At 45.8% G+C, this 18,493-nt stretch overlaps 5 protein-coding genes across 5 annotated transcripts; 1 reads left to right on the top strand and 4 right to left on the bottom strand.

Moving 5' to 3' along the window:
• Nucleotides 1–923: 923 nt before the first annotated feature.
• Nucleotides 924–4,005, bottom strand: TSTA_058170 (uncharacterized protein; the record flags this gene model as incomplete). Its single annotated transcript, XM_002487394.1, has 9 exons — nt 3,726–4,005; nt 3,384–3,425; nt 3,110–3,272; nt 2,469–3,050; nt 2,268–2,419; nt 2,043–2,216; nt 1,675–1,965; nt 1,609–1,642; nt 924–1,439 (listed from the first exon to the last, which is right to left on the bottom strand). Exons 1-9 carry the CDS (start codon nt 3,815–3,817, stop codon nt 924–926), a joined length of 2,046 nt encoding a protein of 681 aa, XP_002487439.1. The 5' UTR covers nt 3,818–4,005.
• Nucleotides 4,006–5,797: 1,792 nt separating this feature from the next.
• Nucleotides 5,798–8,038, bottom strand: TSTA_058160 (tyrosinase; the record flags this gene model as incomplete). The annotated part of the gene is made up of 6 exons (XM_002487393.1): nt 5,798–6,304; nt 6,421–6,897; nt 6,955–7,155; nt 7,207–7,304; nt 7,361–7,737; nt 7,801–8,038. The coding sequence occupies 6 exons, from the start codon at nt 8,036–8,038 to the stop codon at nt 5,815–5,817; spliced, it is 1,881 nt and encodes a 626-aa protein (XP_002487438.1). The 3' UTR covers nt 5,798–5,814.
• Nucleotides 8,039–8,816: 778 nt separating this feature from the next.
• Nucleotides 8,817–11,302, bottom strand: TSTA_058150 (manganese ion homeostasis (Fr), putative). The gene is made up of 2 exons (XM_002487392.1): nt 10,753–11,302; nt 8,817–10,701 (listed from the first exon to the last, which is right to left on the bottom strand). The coding sequence occupies exons 1-2, from the start codon at nt 11,083–11,085 to the stop codon at nt 8,983–8,985; spliced, it is 2,052 nt and encodes a 683-aa protein (XP_002487437.1). The 5' UTR covers nt 11,086–11,302; the 3' UTR covers nt 8,817–8,982.
• Nucleotides 11,303–11,624: 322 nt separating this feature from the next.
• Nucleotides 11,625–13,495, top strand: TSTA_058140 (eukaryotic translation initiation factor 3 subunit EifCd, putative; the record flags this gene model as incomplete). Its single annotated transcript, XM_002487391.1, has 2 exons — nt 11,625–11,832; nt 11,898–13,495. 2 exons carry the CDS (start codon nt 11,625–11,627, stop codon nt 13,439–13,441), a joined length of 1,752 nt encoding a protein of 583 aa, XP_002487436.1. The 3' UTR covers nt 13,442–13,495.
• Nucleotides 13,496–13,568: 73 nt separating this feature from the next.
• TSTA_058130 (uncharacterized protein) lies at nt 13,569–15,377 on the bottom strand (the record flags this gene model as incomplete). The annotated part of the gene is made up of 4 exons (XM_002487390.1): nt 13,569–14,938; nt 15,006–15,096; nt 15,160–15,234; nt 15,302–15,377. 4 exons carry the CDS (start codon nt 15,375–15,377, stop codon nt 13,915–13,917), a joined length of 1,266 nt encoding a protein of 421 aa, XP_002487435.1. The 3' UTR covers nt 13,569–13,914.
• Nucleotides 15,378–18,493: the final 3,116 nt, after the last annotated feature.

Raw genomic sequence — 18,493 nt, 5'->3', positions numbered from 1 at the left:
TACTGCAGTAGTACAGTTGCTGTATGTACGTACGTACATACCAGACAACTAGGTACCACTGAGTGTTTACATCCACTGATTTGTTACTCGGAGTCAGGCTGGAGCTTACTCCGAATCGCACTCACTCAACAATATGCAGCAGCCAAGACCTATGCAGTAAGTGGCATACAAACTTAATAAAAGAGGCATGCAAACTCACGCTTTGAACTTCTGGTACAGGATAGTTAAACGCTTTTTGGGTAATCTTGACGGAATGATCCGCAACTGCCAATCTTCTAGAAGAATGCTTTTCCATCAAACCGCCTGTCGCTATTCTCGTTCCTTGAATGTGATTGTTGTCGTTCTGCAAAAGTTTTCGCAATCTGGAATTTCGGTTGCTAACCCGTGGAAACAAGACTGTTTCAATATATTTAAATATATTGCGGTGGAGATGAGATGGAAACGAGAGGCGACCTATCATATGTCAGTACCTCATAAACTCAGACAGAGGGTTAGCTTTGAGAGACTGATGTCCATCTATCGGCGGTATGCATCAGGTCCAAAGGATGAGAATACCCAGTCGGCATCTTTTGGTTTGGCTGTCTGCTCAAGAACCTTGGAGGAAATACCGAGCTCTGCCAGGTAGAAGTCCGTGGCTTGAGAACTAGTTCTCACCAACGTTCATCGGGATTGATTTTGTATAAGGGAAATGAACAGCTCAATTAGCAAATACGCGACATCAGCCTCCTACATCGGGTCCTCACCTTGATCATAACCGGAGTCGTAAATAATATAGATTGTGAAGAAGGGAAGCAGATTGTGTCGTCCATTCTTCAATTAAGCGTGTGTTAAGTATAGAAAAGCAAACAACAAAAAGCCGTAAGGTCAGGTGATCATGGAATCGTGTACAAATCAATCTGGGAAAGTGCACCCTGACTGCCTTTTCAGGAAGGGGTGACCGGCGGGCTATGCGCGATTTCCAACCGGGACAAATCCTCCAACTTTGAAAAATTATCCAACTTCTCTAAGTACTTATCCAAATCAATCGGATCATTTAACCCTCCTCCCGCTCCTGTTACACGCTGGAACAATAACGAGAAATTAGGAAAGGCACTGCTGAGCCGTCTCCGACCTCTTTCCTGGCGCCACATATCGCTGTCAAAGTCCTGCAAAAAGGGCTCCGTCTCTGGTGGGAGAGAGACACGCATCTGCTTTGCGGTGATTTGAAGCATTCGAAGAATCCCCTTGGCGAGAAACCATTGTTTTGAGAGAGCCATTGCCACAGAGCAGAGATCGATGAACGCTCGACGATTGGATGGATTTTCAAGATCGTCGAGCAGAACGAATAGCGCGATCGATACCCAGTACACCGCTGTCCCGGATATAAATTCGATGCTCCATTTGGAGCGGTAGAGTCGAATCATTTGCGCAATCTGCAGTGCGGACTCAACGCAGGTTTCCTGCGCTTCATGAGAATGTAATAATCATGGGCCGCGTTGGAAACCGAGATGAAGTCTTCAGCAGACCGAACAGCAGCATGATCGTGGCATGATAATACATGCTACGAGACGTAAGTCACATTTCCGATATATGCCGGGGGGGGGGGGGGAAGGGGTTATCAAAACTCACTGCAAAACTAGAATATGCGGGACTGCTGATTGTCCTTCCTGTATGCATTTAGGCAAGTCGATATACCATGCTTGCAATCGTGGAAAAATAGAGCTAACGACAATCTCAATATCCGGACGAGACATTGCCTTCCGTGACTCGTCTTTAAGAAGCCGTCGGGTAGCTTCAACGTTCAACTCATTGAGTTTACTAAGGCTATTAAAGACACATGCAAGATGAGATGGCTGATCATCGCCATGGCGAGGATACGGATTCCACGCCACCACGGAAACATCTTCATCATCGTGGTCGGAGGGTAAACGGGGTCTGAGGGGTTTCTTTAGGTCAAGGGGTTTCATGAAAATGGTCGAAAACATTCTGCAAAAGTCTCAGCAAACGATTCTTTTTTTTTCGTCAGGGCATTGATGAAATTTGATGTTGAGAGGTGGTCAGACGCAGTAAGATTGTACACTCCCCAAATTGTGTTATCAATTGCTCTTCCTTCAACACGTTTGTTCTCATCACTGTTTAGCTGCATCGGCAGGTGTGATGATGAGATATCAGCTACCATTCGTCCGAGCTGGCCAAGGGACAGCCAGACAAGACGATCTTTGCCAATAAGAGCGGTGCTACAGTGTCGACGTAAGTCAATGGACAAGTGCAGAGGGAGATATAGGTACCTTGTCAGTAAAGTGGCATATCCTTGAATTGTGGGAATAGTGATTCGCCCGTCTTGCCGTTCGAACAACTCTTTTGCTTCTCTATAGAAGTGCATACCCTTTGATTCCGGGTCATTGACATCGTCAAGCACCTCAGGATAATCGCAGTAGAACTATGAAATCAGTTTTCCTATTTTATCATGCCAAGTTCTGTTTACTCACCGAAGCTTTGGTCAGGATGCTATTCACCAAGAACGGTGAGCAAAAAGTGCAGTTTGTGTTCTTTGATCTCATATCTCTGATGAACAAATCACGATCGATCCAGTTACAAAAAGGGTGGTTCCATGTCAGCCATAGGGAAATGAGAAACGAAACAAGGCCGTCATCATCTGTGACCGTCGTCCATGGATGTGCCGGAACTTCAACGACCGGGATGTTGGAGAGCCAAGTGACATCCAACAACCGACGACTGGACCGCCTAGATGCTCTCGCTTCAAGGCGGTCATGAACTTCCTGCAGCTCAGGAGTCGTATCAAATTCACTGTCGGTTACTTTCCCATCAAAATAGTCCTTGATCTCATCCAAGGAGGCGCTCTTGTTCCGGATGAGGTCTAGAAGTCTCATGACATGTTCATTGGAACTGTATCGAAGAGTCTCAACCAACTGAACAAGCAGCTTCTTATCTTCGGTGAGCTCCTCCAACTTGCGTTTCAAGCCAAGTCGACGACGATTGTCGCTCAACTCGTCTATGATACACTCAGTATTACTGCGAACACAGTTGTTGCATGGGGCTGATCCAGTACACTGCTTCCTAGGAGTCATATTAGCCATGTCAACCAACGAAGTTTGAAACAAGATACGACCTTCCATTTTCTAGCTTTACAGGCAGTACAAGCGGTAGAAATGTTCTTCCGTTGCCTCTGGGGCTCTGCACTCGGCCTGCGTTGGAAGCCAGGAGGAGCAGGTGCCAATGATCTGGCGATATTTGGCTCCGTCATGACTGCAAGTGATGTTGCAACTTCGGATCTAGATTTGGTCAGTGAAAAAAGTGAAGTAATTTTATTTTACTGATAAGGGAAGTCCCAGTCTGCCACCGGTGGAGGGTTAGTGGACATTTTATACCATATCGCCTCCTACCGGTTTTGGTATGACCACGCGCACACCTGGGCATTCAAAGGACTCAACAAATTCAGCAGACGTTAAAATTTTCCGCACTAATTGAATAGGAAGTCACGGCATCTGAGACATGAGCACTATCAAGCCATTGATTCGACCTCATAAAGGAACCATACATCCACGCAGGTCCTATGGGGAAGGGCGAAATAAGCTATAGAATTAGCTTCAGATGGTTCGCATTTTCCTCGGTGTTGACAGCTAAGAATAAACTCTCCACGAATCGGCTGTTGTATAAAAATTCGCTGATCCATAAATTAGTTTGTTCCACAGACGATCTCAAGATTCTTTCCGCTTATTAGTTACCGAATGTTTGCCGATTGTTGGATATGCAGATTGCTATAGGCCCGGAGGATATATCCAGAATGCTTCTCCGTTCTCTCCGCTGTCCGCACCATCTCGATCGCTAAACTATTATTCAGAACAAACAGAATTTAGTTAACTATGCAAGCGAACCGGCGAATATATTAATAATAGTCAAAATTCCCTGCAGACAACGCATTGGAATGATTTGGACCGCTCTAGATGGGCTGAAAGTGCGATATAGCTGCGAACGGCTGACCACGTTTCTATGACCCAACGATATGTCTATTCGACCCCGGACGGAACGGGCTAAATAAATCTCGGTGAAATTTTAGCGATGGTCTATCACGCGGTCTAGCGTCTTTATAGGTCGTATTGCATTTGGAATGCTGTGTTGAATTAGCACAGACCTAATCACCGACCCGACTATGCATAACTAGTTAACGAATCTATCTTAGGAGGTAGTTATTCGGCAATACATCGGTACTCGGACGATCATCATAAGAACGCACACCGAATACTGAATACTGAATATTCAAGCAAACAAGTTTCTGCACCCGAGATAACACATATAGGATCAAATGTCTGGCTTTTCTACACTCAAACTCGCTGCATGTCCAGGGTTCATCCCCACACTTGCAGCCAAAGACATGGAAATTTTAAGAAAATCGCCCCGATTAAAGGTACACAATTCCAGCCAATCAGAGCCCTAGAAATCGGATCTAGAACGAGGGTTCTTCGCTTTGTTCCGGATTGATGAATGATCTTTCTTTTTTACCGATGTCGATATACACGGTAATGTTACTCTGACTGGCGGACCTAATCAGCATGCTCTCTCTACCTATTCTTCTTGATATTTCTAATGCCAAGGAGTAGTTATAGACTCAGCTGATCAATCATACCACTCATGCAGTTAGCATCACTTCTTTTAAGTCCAGGTTGTTCCGGGTATATATCGACAGTTACATATATATATCATTTTCAAACACGCCGAAATTCAACCAGATCAAACCTGAATCCAGAAATGAATAATACTCGGAGAACGATCGGTCTCTCTATTATCCATCATGTCGAATAAAAATTCTATGGTAGTCGCATTTGTACCTAGGTAAACTAGACCGACTTACATACATAGGGCAGTAGTGTCGAACTAATGCATCTAATCCCCTCGCTTAAAAGACGGAATATGTTTGTCACGGAGTAGAGTACCTAGCCCCGTAGGCGCATCAAAAAAGTGGTTGTTTTGTGGGGGGTGGCAACATCCGCTATCTAATGGATCTCAGGAACAATGGAGATGTAATATTTGCTACTTGGATGGTGTATTCGACATTCATAGATTTGATATGCCATCGGCGCGGAGTTCTTAATATTCAATGTCTTTTGAGAAAAGTGGCGAGGGACTTTAATGGCACTTGATCTTGCTTCTCCTTGAATACGTGCAAATGGGAATATAATTGATATTTTTGATAGGGACGTACCCGTGGACCTAGGTTCCATGGCAAAAAGTATGATTCTATTCATATAAAAATTGCTTTCGTTTGCTTGGGTAGGTATTGAGCGAAGAGTTGATTAGAAATATAGAAGAAAAGTTGTGCTTGGGATATCTTGAAGTAGACTGAATTACTATAGTTGTACATCATGTACATACAATGCCTACCTAGGTTGCCCTAAAATATCCGCGGAAAAGGATCAATCTCAACTTTTCAAAGACAGCTACGTGTATTTGACAGAAATTCACCGAAAAGGAAATTCGAAGAAGCTAGGAATGGATCTCTTTGTTTCAGATGTTTTGCATAGTCTAGTGATAGATGCGGCCTGCTGAAACAGCTTACTCCATGAACTAGATTGATTAATCTACCAGTCATACAGATCGCAGGGAGGTGTTTGTATTTCCCGCGAATCAGCAATACCCAACCGAAATTTCAGAGACGATGATTTGAAGGTGTTCTAGATTTGGTGATTCGATATTTTTGTATCACAGATCGATACACTAGATAGTTTTTATATTGAGCCTAAAGAACAGAATGGTCTGTTAACTATTGTATGAATTGTAAGCATAGTGATCTCTCTGATAGAAATGTGAAGCAATCAATCATACACCTCCTACTTTCCCCCGGGTCACATCCTCCCATTCAACCCACTCCCCATATCTAGGAAACAAATGCTCTTCCCCAGCCAAAATAGGCTCAACATCTCTTGACACAACACTTACTCTAAGTTTACCATTATCCGCTAATTCCTGAACGGGAATTTCGTTTTCTCCTGTCGAATCGGTTATGCGCCATTGGAGATTGTCTGATAGCGCCGGTACAACATCCACCGGCGCAAGAGTGTTGTCTGGAAGAATTCCAGCGGCCGCTGCATTAGCCAGCAAAGGGGAGAGCGAGATTTGTCCCGTTGATAGCTTTGAGACTTCATCACTTGACCGCCTGTGTGATGACGACGAGGAAGACATTGGACTGGTGAATGTGCGATATGTGCCGATCAGATTCTGTGCTTTGAAATATTCTGTTGGCTTGAGCTCAGTATCAGGCTCGCCGTAAAAGAAATGGATCTGAAATGGATTTCCATTGAGAGCATGTCTAGAAAATTTCCAGAATGAGTAATTTTTCTTTTCTGGCCGAAAACGGCAAGTAGTTTCCCAAACGGGCTGGGGATTGGGATGGGCAGCCTGAGGCTTCCAGGAAAGACAACTTACTTATCCACAGCAACATTAATAGCCCAATTCTTGACCATATTATTCACTCCCAGACGATCGAATTGTGATTTCGTCATTTGACCGGTTACCTTATTCGCTGCCATGCTCGTCAAGTCGTGCGGCACATTCTCCAAATCATGTAGAATGTCTCTCTTGTTATGAGCAGCAGGACTCATACGTGCCGGCGCATTGTAGAGATTGTTAATTGCGGTACGTACGTTGTTCTGAAGTGTGCTTTGATCCACGCCCCAGTCCTGGATTTCGGGGTATGTATAGCCAAACTCCCTTGTTGAGCGACTGTTACCTGATGTCCACCAGTCGTTGGGCTCGTCGGATCGGTGGAAGGGGTATAGGGGGGTATTTATGTCTTCGATGCTGCCTGTTTCGATGACAAAGGTGCCGTATGTGTCGGCCATGGGCTCAATGTAGGAGTTCGGATTGAGGACTTCCCAGAGTGCGAAAATACGGTCAATTGAACTATTTGAGTTAGAAGCCGGTGTATAACTTAGGTTGATTTATTAGGCTAAGACATACCAGTGGTGGATCCAGAATATAGGATCGAATGCTGCCATGCTAAAGTATGTCATATGTCCGCCATCACCGACCAAGGCATGCACACCATCGTGGATACTTTCGAGGTTGTTGTAGTTGTCGCCCCTGTCTTGAAGGACGGAGTTGGAGAAGACGGTGTAGTTTGTCTCGGACGATAGGAGTTGATATGTGCTTGATGTCAACCTTGAAACCATTAATGAGATAGAGTTAGGTATAATAAGAGGGTAAACTCACCATGCAGAGTTGGAGGACATGCCGGAATTGACTTTATCCATCCGACTCTGACCTGTATTTGGATCCGGCGACCTGACAGTTTCCGAATACTTCGCAAGCTAGAATCCAGTCATCAGCAAGACTCAACTCCTTAATCAATAACGAAACTACATACAGGATCATCATTCGGAATATCACTCCCCAACGGCAACGGGTGAAACTTGTACGAATACAACGGATTATCCATCGTCCGCTGTCCATTCGGCGTATTAATCACAATAGACTGATACACCAAACTCTCCGGCATGTTAGGATTGACAGCCCAATCCCAATAAGGGATTCGCAATGTGTCGGCTGCATCAATATACGTTTGCCGCTGATCCTCCGGGTATGCGTTGGCAATGGATTGCGCAAATTGCCAGATTCGCTGCTCGAATAGAGCTAAATATGGTCGATGCCAGGTTGGAAAGATGGGGGATCCGTGGGAGCAGTAGCCTGTGATAAATTGGCCTTCTACACCGTCCCAGGATTGATAGGGGTAGCCGTGGATTCCTGGCAGATACTCATTAGCTCAAACAATTCAGTTCATTAGTTGTCGGATTTGGCGCAGCTTACCTGCAATCTCGTAATAAGAGACGAAATCGCTCTGATCATCGCTCTGAAACTGAGCAAGGGCCTGAATGTAAAGATCAAAGGCAGCTCCAGAGGACTGTAGATCTCTCAAGTCACGACGCGCCGGTCGTTCGCCAGTGTCGTAGTTGACTCCACCAGATATACCAGTAATACCGTATGCATAGATCTCCGTCGAGAGCGTGAGCAGGGCCGCCAGATGGTACAATGCTGATGCCATCATTGTAAGATGTCTTTTTAGGAGCTTCACAACCTTATTTAACCTGGGATCCATATATATTAGATAAATGAACCTGGGGATTAGGGTGGAAGAGAGTAAAGAAAAACGCGTCGGAATACTGACGCGAGAACAAGAATCAAGATCGAGAAAGGGATAAATTGAATAGGTGACTTATGTCTCATTGATAATTGTTATATAATAAATAGAGTTCTTTTATGCATCGATTCATAAGCCACGTCTCTACGTGGATGTGAGCTCGCACATAACCCTAGTTAACCAAGGGTGGTAATTCAGTTGAGAGTCGGGATCACCAAGATGGGTCTAGCTACAATGTTACAGACAAAATACCTAGATGCCTGAAACTCTTCCGGCGTTACAATTCACTAAATAAAAGGGATTATTGACCATGTCGGATGGCGCTGCACCTCAACGTGTTCTTCTTAAGGATATATTATTCGGATAAACGAGAAGAATTGTCGACCTAGCTGAAAAGTATAGCTAAGTTACCAACCCGTTGAATATCTTCGGATTTTACATAAAGGAGCCTGTCTCATTCTTCGCCAACATATTAATCAGGAGCCGTACATAACTGGTCAGTTTGGAACGGTACAGAGTATCTGAGTATGCAAGGGGGAGTAAAAGCAAGATACCCAGTGAGAGACTACACAAGTACGAGAGGATGAATGCAGAGAAATTCTTCTAAGATGGAGGGTTGTCAACATTCTGGAAGTGCACTGCCTGGGGCCTCCGATCCCGAGGTATTTGATGGCATAAATTCTTAGGTACGAGTTCAAATTGTGTGAAATTTGAATGATAGATCCGATCAATAGAGAAAAAAGGTATAAAGTGGCGTAATGTCAACAATGAATCCGATAGAAACCAAAACGCCGTCCATTCTATGCTCGCTAATGTTACACTATACCATCTAACCAGTAAACAGAATCACTTCACCAGTTCCACAATAACCAAAAATAAAAAGGAAGGACTATAATAGCAACTTGCTTAACGCTATTTTTCAATTCGATTGCAAATCGACCTATGCTGGATGCCGGACCGACACATTCACGACCTGATTGACGACTGTACGATAGAAGTTTGGCGGTTCCCCTATCGTCGTCGTCCCAGTCGCTTCCACCGTGTGGCTTCTTCCAGTCTTCGTAACGTTGAGTGCTTTTCTGCACCTCTTCATCTATACGGTAGGTTGGATCGGTGAGTGTCGAGTTGTTGCGATTTGCGAGTCGAGGTTCTCCGCCTGATGTTGCGCTGGTGACGCTGGTATATGGAGGACTGGATGTACGACTGGATGTGCGAGAATGAGCTTGAAGCTCACTAATTGGTAGGTCGGGCTCGTAATTTGTGGGCTTGCCAAAGGAAAGGAACGTGATGGCCATGGCTCGGATGGTCAAGATGACAATCGTAACGAAGAAAATGATCCCGTAATGAACAAAGATTGACAACTGATCTGGAAGAAGGCACAGATGGTTTCGAATGGTTGGCTGCGATGTTTCTGCGAGAGGTTTTCCGTTGCTCGGATCGATGGGATTCCACAGCGTGGTCATCAAAAAGCCCGGATGCCGGACTCCCATCGCCCACGACAGACTTTTAACAGTGATTTCCTTGGGCGATCCAGTGTATTCGCGATGCGTCACTTCACAGTAGTCGTGATCATCCCCGGAATAAATATGAGAGACCCCAGGACCAATTCTCGACATGATCTCGTTAGAGATCGCCGGAGTTAGAACGTTTTGATACTGGTAACCACCAGCTATCTTCAAAGCGTTTGCCTCATCCTCTTCAGGCATAGGATCTGTAGTAGAAGGTGGATAATGCTCACGTAAAGGGCCGCAGGGTGTTGCAGGCTCTCGAAACAATGGCACGTGCGTGAGTAAGATGGTTGGGAGTCCCTGTGACTCAATAGGAGTCCTGTGAGCAACTGTGTCTGCCGAAGCTTCTTGAAGCCCCTGGACGAGTTTGAAGCCTTCTGTCTGATTCCGTATTGACCGAAGCTCTTCTGTTTCGAGGCGAGCTTTCATATCTTTGACTCCCTTGAGCCATTGCTCAGTAGGACCCCAAATTGCTTGGTTTGGCTGATGGCCATCTCCAGCTCCAATTCCGCTGCTGCCTGTTTCATCAGGCTGCTCCATTGCAGACAGAGAAACACTGTCAACGGAAACAAATGTATGATTCCCAATAACGTCAACCCGGTTACCGCGACCAAAGTATCCTTGAAAACGTCGTCGAACCGCAAGTTGCACACCGCTTCCGAATCCCAAATCATGGTTTCCAGGCAAACTCGCAATTAGCTTGCGACCTCGACGCTCTCCAGTGGCCGGAAGGCCATTTTTGTTCCATTGGTTGAAAAATATACGAGTGAACCGGTTATACTCTTTTAACCAGAAACCCTCTCCATATTTCCTGTATCGTTCCTCGGGAGACTGACTCGTAGAGGTGGACCATTCGCGACCACCGTCAAATAAATCCCCTAGGAATAAGACCGAGTCCGGATGAAGGTAGTCTTCAATTAGAGAGAACGATCGACGGAGGTATTGGTCCGTGAATTGGACGGTAAGGGTTGACAAGGGCCAAGGACGCCCTGGGTATGTGTGAGGGTCAACAAGTTGTGGATCGGCTATAAAGACGACATGATGGGGGGTTGCATTTGCGGGCTGAACATATATTAGCTTGTCGTATTACGTTTTTGAGCAATTGACTCTCACCCATTTCTCCCATGAATCCCAATAACATTGTGAAACTTGTTCCCGGAAAACTGTCCTTTCGCCCCACCACAATGTGAACATCCATAGCGCAGCTAGGAAGTTTGCGACACAAAAAGATCCTCGCAGGAGTGATTTTGCCTTTTGCCAGGACAAACCGGGATTGCGTCCGTATCTGAAGCCAGTTCCGGCCTGGTTCTTCGAGTCTTGAACGTAAGTATAGGCAGCGTTGCGCGCGCGAGCAACTAGACCACGCGGTTCAACATATTGATTGGGTTGTGAATATCGCAAGCCAGGACTACCGTGGGAAATGCCGTAGCTTGAGTCGACAGACATGTTGAAGCTGGTCGATTGGAAGTGTTTAACCGGGCGTCATTGAAGCTGGAAGGTCTGGAGAAGGAGCGAGTGAGTGGGATTGTGAAAGGATAGGCAAAGCGTCTGTTGAAAGAAGGGAGGAATAATTAACGAGCGTTGATGGAGTGTATCATCGGTACAGACAGATCTCTTGATGTGAGAGTATGTTGTTGAGGAATGTGTTGTTAGATGATCAGTCAAGGTCTCAGCTATATTATGATGTACGTATCCTGTATGTAATAGGATTACATTACACACTTTGTCCGGACTGAAATACACACTGGTATTAATGGTAGCGTGAATACGCTCCGTAAGAACGGCGGCAGAACTAGGCGGTGAGGCTGTCTAACCCGCCAAGAAATTCGTTGTGGGCGGCGAGGCACAAAAACTTCAAAATCGAATTGACGATATTCCTCCGCTTCGTGAGACCACTCCCCATCCTTTTCTGTTCTGTGCGAGCTGAAAAGGTCTCTTCAACCGGGATCCTTAGTATCTTGGCAATTTCAGTATTGTGTATCAAGATGGCTCCTATTTCTATTGCCGATATTGTCTCCGCCCTCCCCTCGGAGGACGAATGGGGTCCTCCAACACCGTCTGAGACAACCCTCGACGGTGTCCCCTATGCTCCTTTCTCCAAGGGCGATAAGCTCGGTCGCATGGCAGACTGGACCGCTGAAGGCAAAGACCGTGAGCGTGGTGGACGTCAAAACTACAACCGTAACTTCCGTGGTACGTGCTGACCCCGCCGCGTTAGAAAAATTGTGGCATGTGGCTAATCTCATGCATTGCAACAGATCAACAAGTTTATGGTGCTGGAGCATCAAGCCTGTTCGCCGTTCAAGTTGCTGAAGACGAATCTTCATTCTCCGTCGTTGATAACACTCGTACATCCACCAAAACCAGGGGTTTCGGACGAGGCGGTGGTACCATCTTCCGTGGCCGTGGCCAACGTGGCACACTCCAGCGCGGTGGACGTGCAGGTTTCCAGCGAGTTGGTGCTGGCCGTGGTCAAGACCGTGGCTATGATCAGCGCAGTGGCCGGGGTGGTCGTGGACGTCGTTTCGGATGGAAAGACTATGACAAGCCCCAGCGTAATCGTGACAGCTCCGTCAACATTCGTCCCGATTGGGCTCTCCTTGAAGAAGTTGATTTCAACCGCTTGTCCAAACTTCACCTCGAGTCACCCGATGGAGAAGACCTTGACAACTATGGCTTCCTTTACGCCTACGATCGATCATACGATAAGCCGCCTGTCAAGGGCAGTGAACGCAAACTACAATCTCTCGACCGTGCCGCTTACAACGTGACCACATCGTCAGACCCCATCATCCAAGAGCTCGCTGAGAAGAACGAGGCTACCGTCTTTGCAACGTCCGATATTCTATCTATGCTCATGTGCGCTCCTCGCAGTGTCTACTCATGGGATATTGTGATTGTCAAGCAGGGAAACAGGATCTACTTCGATAAGCGTGACGGAGCTTCCATCGACTTGGTTACCGTAAATGAGAACGCCGCAGACGCACCTCTCGAAGCTTCAGAGGCCGGCGGCAAGCAAGATTCAATCAACACCCCTGGTGCTCTTGCTTTGGAAGCTACTGTGATCAATCACAACTTTGCTCTACAGACCGTGATCGAATCCGACAAGGACAAGGTCGAGTTCCCTCACCCTAATCCATTCTACAACGCAAGTGAAGAAACGGAGCCTCTTGCATCAAAGGCCTACAAATACAGACGCTTCGACCTGTCCCTCGAAAAGGACGAAGAGCCTCTTAACTTGATCGTCCGCACAGAAGTCGATGCCGTATTGAAGGCCACCACCGGAGCCGACCAACACATCGTGATCAAGGCCCTAAACGAATTCGACCACAAAGCCCAGGGTGCCGGTGGTGCCCTCGACTGGCGCACCAAGCTTGCTTCCCAACGTGGTGCTGTCGTTGCCACTGAAATGAAGAATAACAGCTGCAAACTCGCGCGCTGGACCACTCAAGCCATTTTGGCCCAGGCAGACCACATGAAACTCGGTTTCGTGTCTCGTAGCAATCCGCGCTCTGCCAGCTCGCACGTTATTTTGGGTGTTGTTGGTTATAAACCCCGTGATTTCGCCACTCAGATGAACTTGAACTTGGGTAACGGATGGGGTATCGTGCGCACTATTGTCGACTTGATCAACAGCCTGGACGACGATGAAGATGAGGAAAGTGAGGAGAAGCTTAAGAAATACGTCCTCGTCAAGGACCCTAACAAACCAGTTGTTCGCTTGTACAATGTGCCCTATAACACATTTGAAGAGGAAGAAGCTCTCGTTGAGGAGCCGGAGGAGAAGGTTGAAGAGGAGTAATTCATCATTTGATTTCCCTCTTGATTTTCTTTGCCTCCTACATATTGAAGATAATGATTACCCGGTTGATTCACGAATATAAAAGTATTTCTCATTAGACAATTGATCCCGTCTTCTATCTAGATCATTGTAATGTACATATTTAAGTGAAAGCATCGGGCAACTTGAAACCCGAAAGATAATCACATAGGCTACATATCTTCTTTAGTTTTCGCGTCAGATACAGAATGAAATAAGAGCCCTCAAGAATAAGGAGGCCCAGGACACATTGCACCTGTACAAGAGCGTTCGTTGTTCACAAAACAAAACTTGATGGGCGTAATGTAACAGAAATTAGACTCATTTGGGTATATGGTTTGTTGTTCGCAGATTTCGATTCTGTGGAGCTCGAAATAATCGTTTCATGAAATGGCAGATGGAAAGAATCTTGGAAGCAAGCAAGGACCGAGAAGAGAGAAAGAGAATTAATGGAACTATCGATACAGTGCATCATCCCCGACCTTTGATGGTGGACTTCTCCCATGATATAACTTCGTGCCCAAAACATTCTGCAAACAATCTCTCAATTCGAAATCCTCGATAACAGCACCAAACCCATAACATCGTATCTTGGCCGTCAACGTATCAACAATTGCCTTGACATCATCTTTCGTTAGATGTCGATATTGATCATGGTTTTTCAGGGATTGCAGAATCATTATAGGCGTCACTTGGCCGTCTGTGATGAGTTGTTTGCTTAAATTAAGTAGTTTTTCAAGGTTGGGCAGAGGCAGTTCATAGGTCTGATGGGGGTACAGATTTCCTTCAGGGACGTTTTCGATGTGATTCGGTGGTGGACACGAAGCCATGAGAGCATGCCCGGAAAAGAATCTGTCCCGTTCAACGTCCTTGGAGGCTTCGCGACAGAGATATTCCGTATGGTCACGACAGGGCGACTCCAGCTGCAAAATGAAATCGATGCCTAATTGAGGGTCCTCGTCGAATATGCCCGGTACCGCTGGTATCGCTTGGTCTTTTTCTGAACTAGCTGAATAGTCCAGGTCGCCTAGATTCATACCGGTCTGAAAACTAGTACCGATCATTGGCATCGCCCCTCCTCCTGTTCCGGATCTTGAACCTGCTCTATCATCACCGTCTCCTCCTGCACTATGCGGCGAACTGAACGTGGACGGCGGCGTTGTCAAAAATCCCGGCTGTGACTGAAACCCGGCTGATTGAGAGGCCACCGAACTCGTTCCGACTGTATATGAGGTTGCCCCGAGTTGTGCATTCATTGTTTCCTGTGTTTCGATCTCCACCTGAGGCTGAACAGGGATTCCGCATTCTTTCAATATCCCCATCAATCGATTATTTTCTGTTCTTAAACTCTGTACCATTTCCTGCTGTTGCTTGATTTTTTGATTGGCAGCGTTGATGTCCACGCTATATACCTCCCGTAGCCTGGAGAGCTCGGACTCGAGAGATCGTATGTATTGTTCTTTTCGTTCACGATGGGTTCTGTCAAAGATCTTTGCGTGAGAATACGTCCCTCAACATAGTTTCAGGTATGAACGGCGCGTATTACCTCTGTGCTTGTCGATTGAGTTCTTGTCTCCGGGTCAGGGCCGGCTTGGAGTCTGGTTTGGGTCCACGACGTTTTGGAGGTTGTCCATCTCCTACGCGTCGACACTGGGTTAGCAAGCCACAATTACCTATCGGTCTCAATCCAAAGAACGAACCTTTTGTCTTCTTTGTTCCCGCTCCAAGCGCTTTCAGGAATCCATTAAATTTGGTCTGTTCCGGAGCGGGGGCTTCTGTTCCACCAAGTAAATGTCAATTAGCAAGGGATATACACCTGCGCATCGCAGAGAGAGGTCACACCATATTGACGAGCGAATTGATCATTATAGCCTATGCCCATACCGGCGGCTTGATTGCCGCTGGGATAGCTTGACATGACAGTGACTTGTCGGTGTGAGGATTCTGTGGACTTATACCCATGTGAGTGCCGTTCTGGATTGGATCCGGAGGCCGGATATTGCTGATCGTATACCGATACTAGTAAACAAAGTAGGTTCGGACCGCGCAATCGAGTGATAAAGATGTTCCGGAAATAGAAGTCAAAGAGAAGTGATGAATAGTATGATATTGTACACAGAGTAAGAGTAGGGAGGACAACTGGCCAATCTCTGAAGAAAAGAAAGAGTTAAAGAAGTAAATGTGCCACAATTCCAAAGATCTAGCTCAACGGTGAGCGGGGGAGCCTGTCTTCGCGAATGGGTCCGATTTGACTAAAACCGGCCAGTAATCCTTCCAATTTTATATCTGTCGCGCAATCGAATCACACACACACAATAATGAATCAAAAGAAGACAGTGGCTGAGTATAGTTTTCCTCCTGAACTCATCAATTATGACAGCCTGTTTTATAAGCCGGCGGCTCATCATCTCGTCTCTACTTGCTACATACCTAAGTTACACAACAGACTGTGTATGTATACTGTCAATGCAAAAAAAGAGTCCCTCATTGCAGTTCATATGACATATTAAATCCCTCGTCATTACCTACTCTCCCCGGCCAGTTGGTGCAGTTGACTTAGTTCGTCGCTTTCCTACATCGGCGACAGGAGGTTTGTCATAGGTATATACACGCTTACTAGAGGGAATCCTACCTTTCGTCCTTTACGAAGTCAATGCGATACGATCGATACGGTCAATACGGTTTCAGATCTCATATTTCAATAGCAACGCCTTTCTAGACAATTTAGGGCTCTTCAAGCCTTGCTAAGCCTCAGTGCTAAGTCTAATTTGCCTCATACATTAGCCCAATATACGCTTCAGTAACCTCCATGCCTAGTCCTTAAAAAGTGACCATTTCCTTAATGTATATGAGAACTTTTGACAGTTTCCAATCTGTCAAGATACTACGATCCGGGAAGTTATGTCACCAGCTTTGTTTTGCTGCTCATCCCTGTCATTGAGCCTCTGTGTCATGTCAATTCAGGCAGTGAATTTTACATACCACATGCTGCATGGTGCATGCCCATGCATCTACGAATTGTTCTCACGTACTATTATGTACATTTACGGACGATCAGCCCCAATATCAGAATGGCCATCCTTGCATTCCCAATTTCTGCATTTTAAATGACCACCCAGTGGAAACCTCATGACCAAACGGCCCATGAAATGAACGAGTTCAGTCTAATCTATTGCAAGAGCATATCAAGCTGTGAATCGTGATTAGTCTAAAGTGCGGCCGCTGTGACGGTTCAACGAATGGAGGGATGCTCGCGGTCCTTGGATTTCATTGAAACACATCAGACCTCGTCCGTGGCATGGCTGCACAAGCTTTATCTCCATGACCAGTAATAACCCTTGGATGGGTTGGAGCGTAGTATTTACTTCGCAATTCCGCCGAGTAATTTTAATCTGTATTCCTATATCAAATCACCGTGATCGATGAGGAATATTTTCGGTACATGGTCTTATAAGGCCCTGTTTGCCGTACAATATGTCTCTAAATACTTTATCAGCTCATTGAAAACATCTAGTTGATTCAAAGACCCATCGCGTATTTTAACTAGGCCTCCTGCATGCCTGGTAGTTGCGCAGCCCACCTCTTCCTCCAGGAGAATCCAAAGTGCTTCTCACTCTCCCTACTAAATAGTGCTAACCTCGCCTGGCTTCAAACTCATTACAAATTCCCATTTATCGCAGTTGATTGTTCCAAGTAAATAACCATGTTGTCCATAATTCCCGGCAATTCGAGCCACGGGCCCTGCGACCACCACTTCTGATATCTTCCATCCATCAGCCGCTCGAGACCATGAACAGAGACACGAATTTATATGATGTTACCACGAGATTCCTGGTCCGTATAGCTAGTAACAGTATTTCTGGAAGCGGTGTACATTGAGTGAAGTTCTTTCTTGTAATCTGAGATGGATTACTTCACATTTGGCTATGTAGATAAACAATTGCAGGGAACAATGAGTGAAAGCTAGGCAATGTGCTGTATATAAGTGTGAAGCACTCACCGTAATCTTGCAAAGATGAGATACTATAACGCAGCTACAACTTCAAAATATGTTTGCTTTAATCGTCTATTGTATTTATGGACACTTTGATTTACAAGGTTCTACCTGGGTTTCCGTTGAGCATATGTTCAAACTGAGAACCGTGTTTGGAATGGAAAGGACGAGATTTCACGCAAAAAAGAAAATCACATATTGTGTTGTGCAATGATCTATCTTCAAGAAATTTGCTAAAATGTCCCACGGTAGGCTATAGTCAGTCAGACAGACGGAATTGGTTCATCAAGTCAAAATACTGTCCGGAATGTAGTGGAATACCGGTACGGCTATAATCACAAGAATCTCGAATACGATTGTGATACAAATCTTAGAGCAGTAATCGGCTCGGAAATTGACCGTCTTCCCAGACCTGCCTGTCAAGTTGCGGAATATATTCCAAAGTCTTGTACCTATCAACCATAAGTGGGGGGTACTCGATCTGTGGATCGAATAAAGCTCATCAAGCACCTGACGAACGTGGCGCACAAAATTTCTTAGCTACTCGTTCCCAAAGTTGACTTATACTCACCGGTCATAACTGAAATACTTGCATAGTCCAAGACTGGGCTTAATAGTTATTGCCCACTTCAACCCTCAATATCAGATTATCCGTGATTCGATGCAGGGCAGTTAGGTATCCCTCGAGATTTATATGTGTGACTAGGATGAAGTTATCTGCGTAAATTCTTTCTCCATTTAACCCGCGATATTCCAACCTTTCCATGCATAGCAGCCCCTCGACAAAATGATTGTGCTCGTACTAGGGTTAATACGGAACAGAGTGAAGCTAGCCCCCTGGTTCGGGGCTAGCTAATCGGGCTTTTCCGTTGGGCGAGATGATACTATCCGACGATCTGCATCGAATGTCCGTTAGATAGTCCATTCCTCTAACTTACCTCGGACTAGCTAATCGAGTACTCTATGCATAAATGATCAAGATCAATATCGGAATCCGGGGTTCGGTTGTACTACAGCTGATTGGACTAGCCAAATACCAG

Source organism: Talaromyces stipitatus, genomic scaffold (assembly GCF_000003125.1).
Source record: "Talaromyces stipitatus ATCC 10500 scf_1105507295487 genomic scaffold, whole genome shotgun sequence".
NCBI lineage: Eukaryota > Fungi > Ascomycota > Eurotiomycetes > Eurotiales > Trichocomaceae > Talaromyces > Talaromyces stipitatus.
Note: the sequence above shows the minus strand (reverse complement) of the source record. Positions and strands in the feature narration are given on the sequence as shown.

Coding starts and splice junctions, on each gene's coding strand:
- TSTA_058150 (XM_002487392.1), bottom strand. CDS start 11,085: ATGTCTGTCGACTCAAGCTACGGCATTTCCCACGGTAGTCCTGGCTTG. Junction 10,702..10,752: donor GGGATTCATGGGAGAAATGG/GTGAGAGTCAAT, acceptor ATATATGTTCAG/CCCGCAAATGCAACCCCCCA.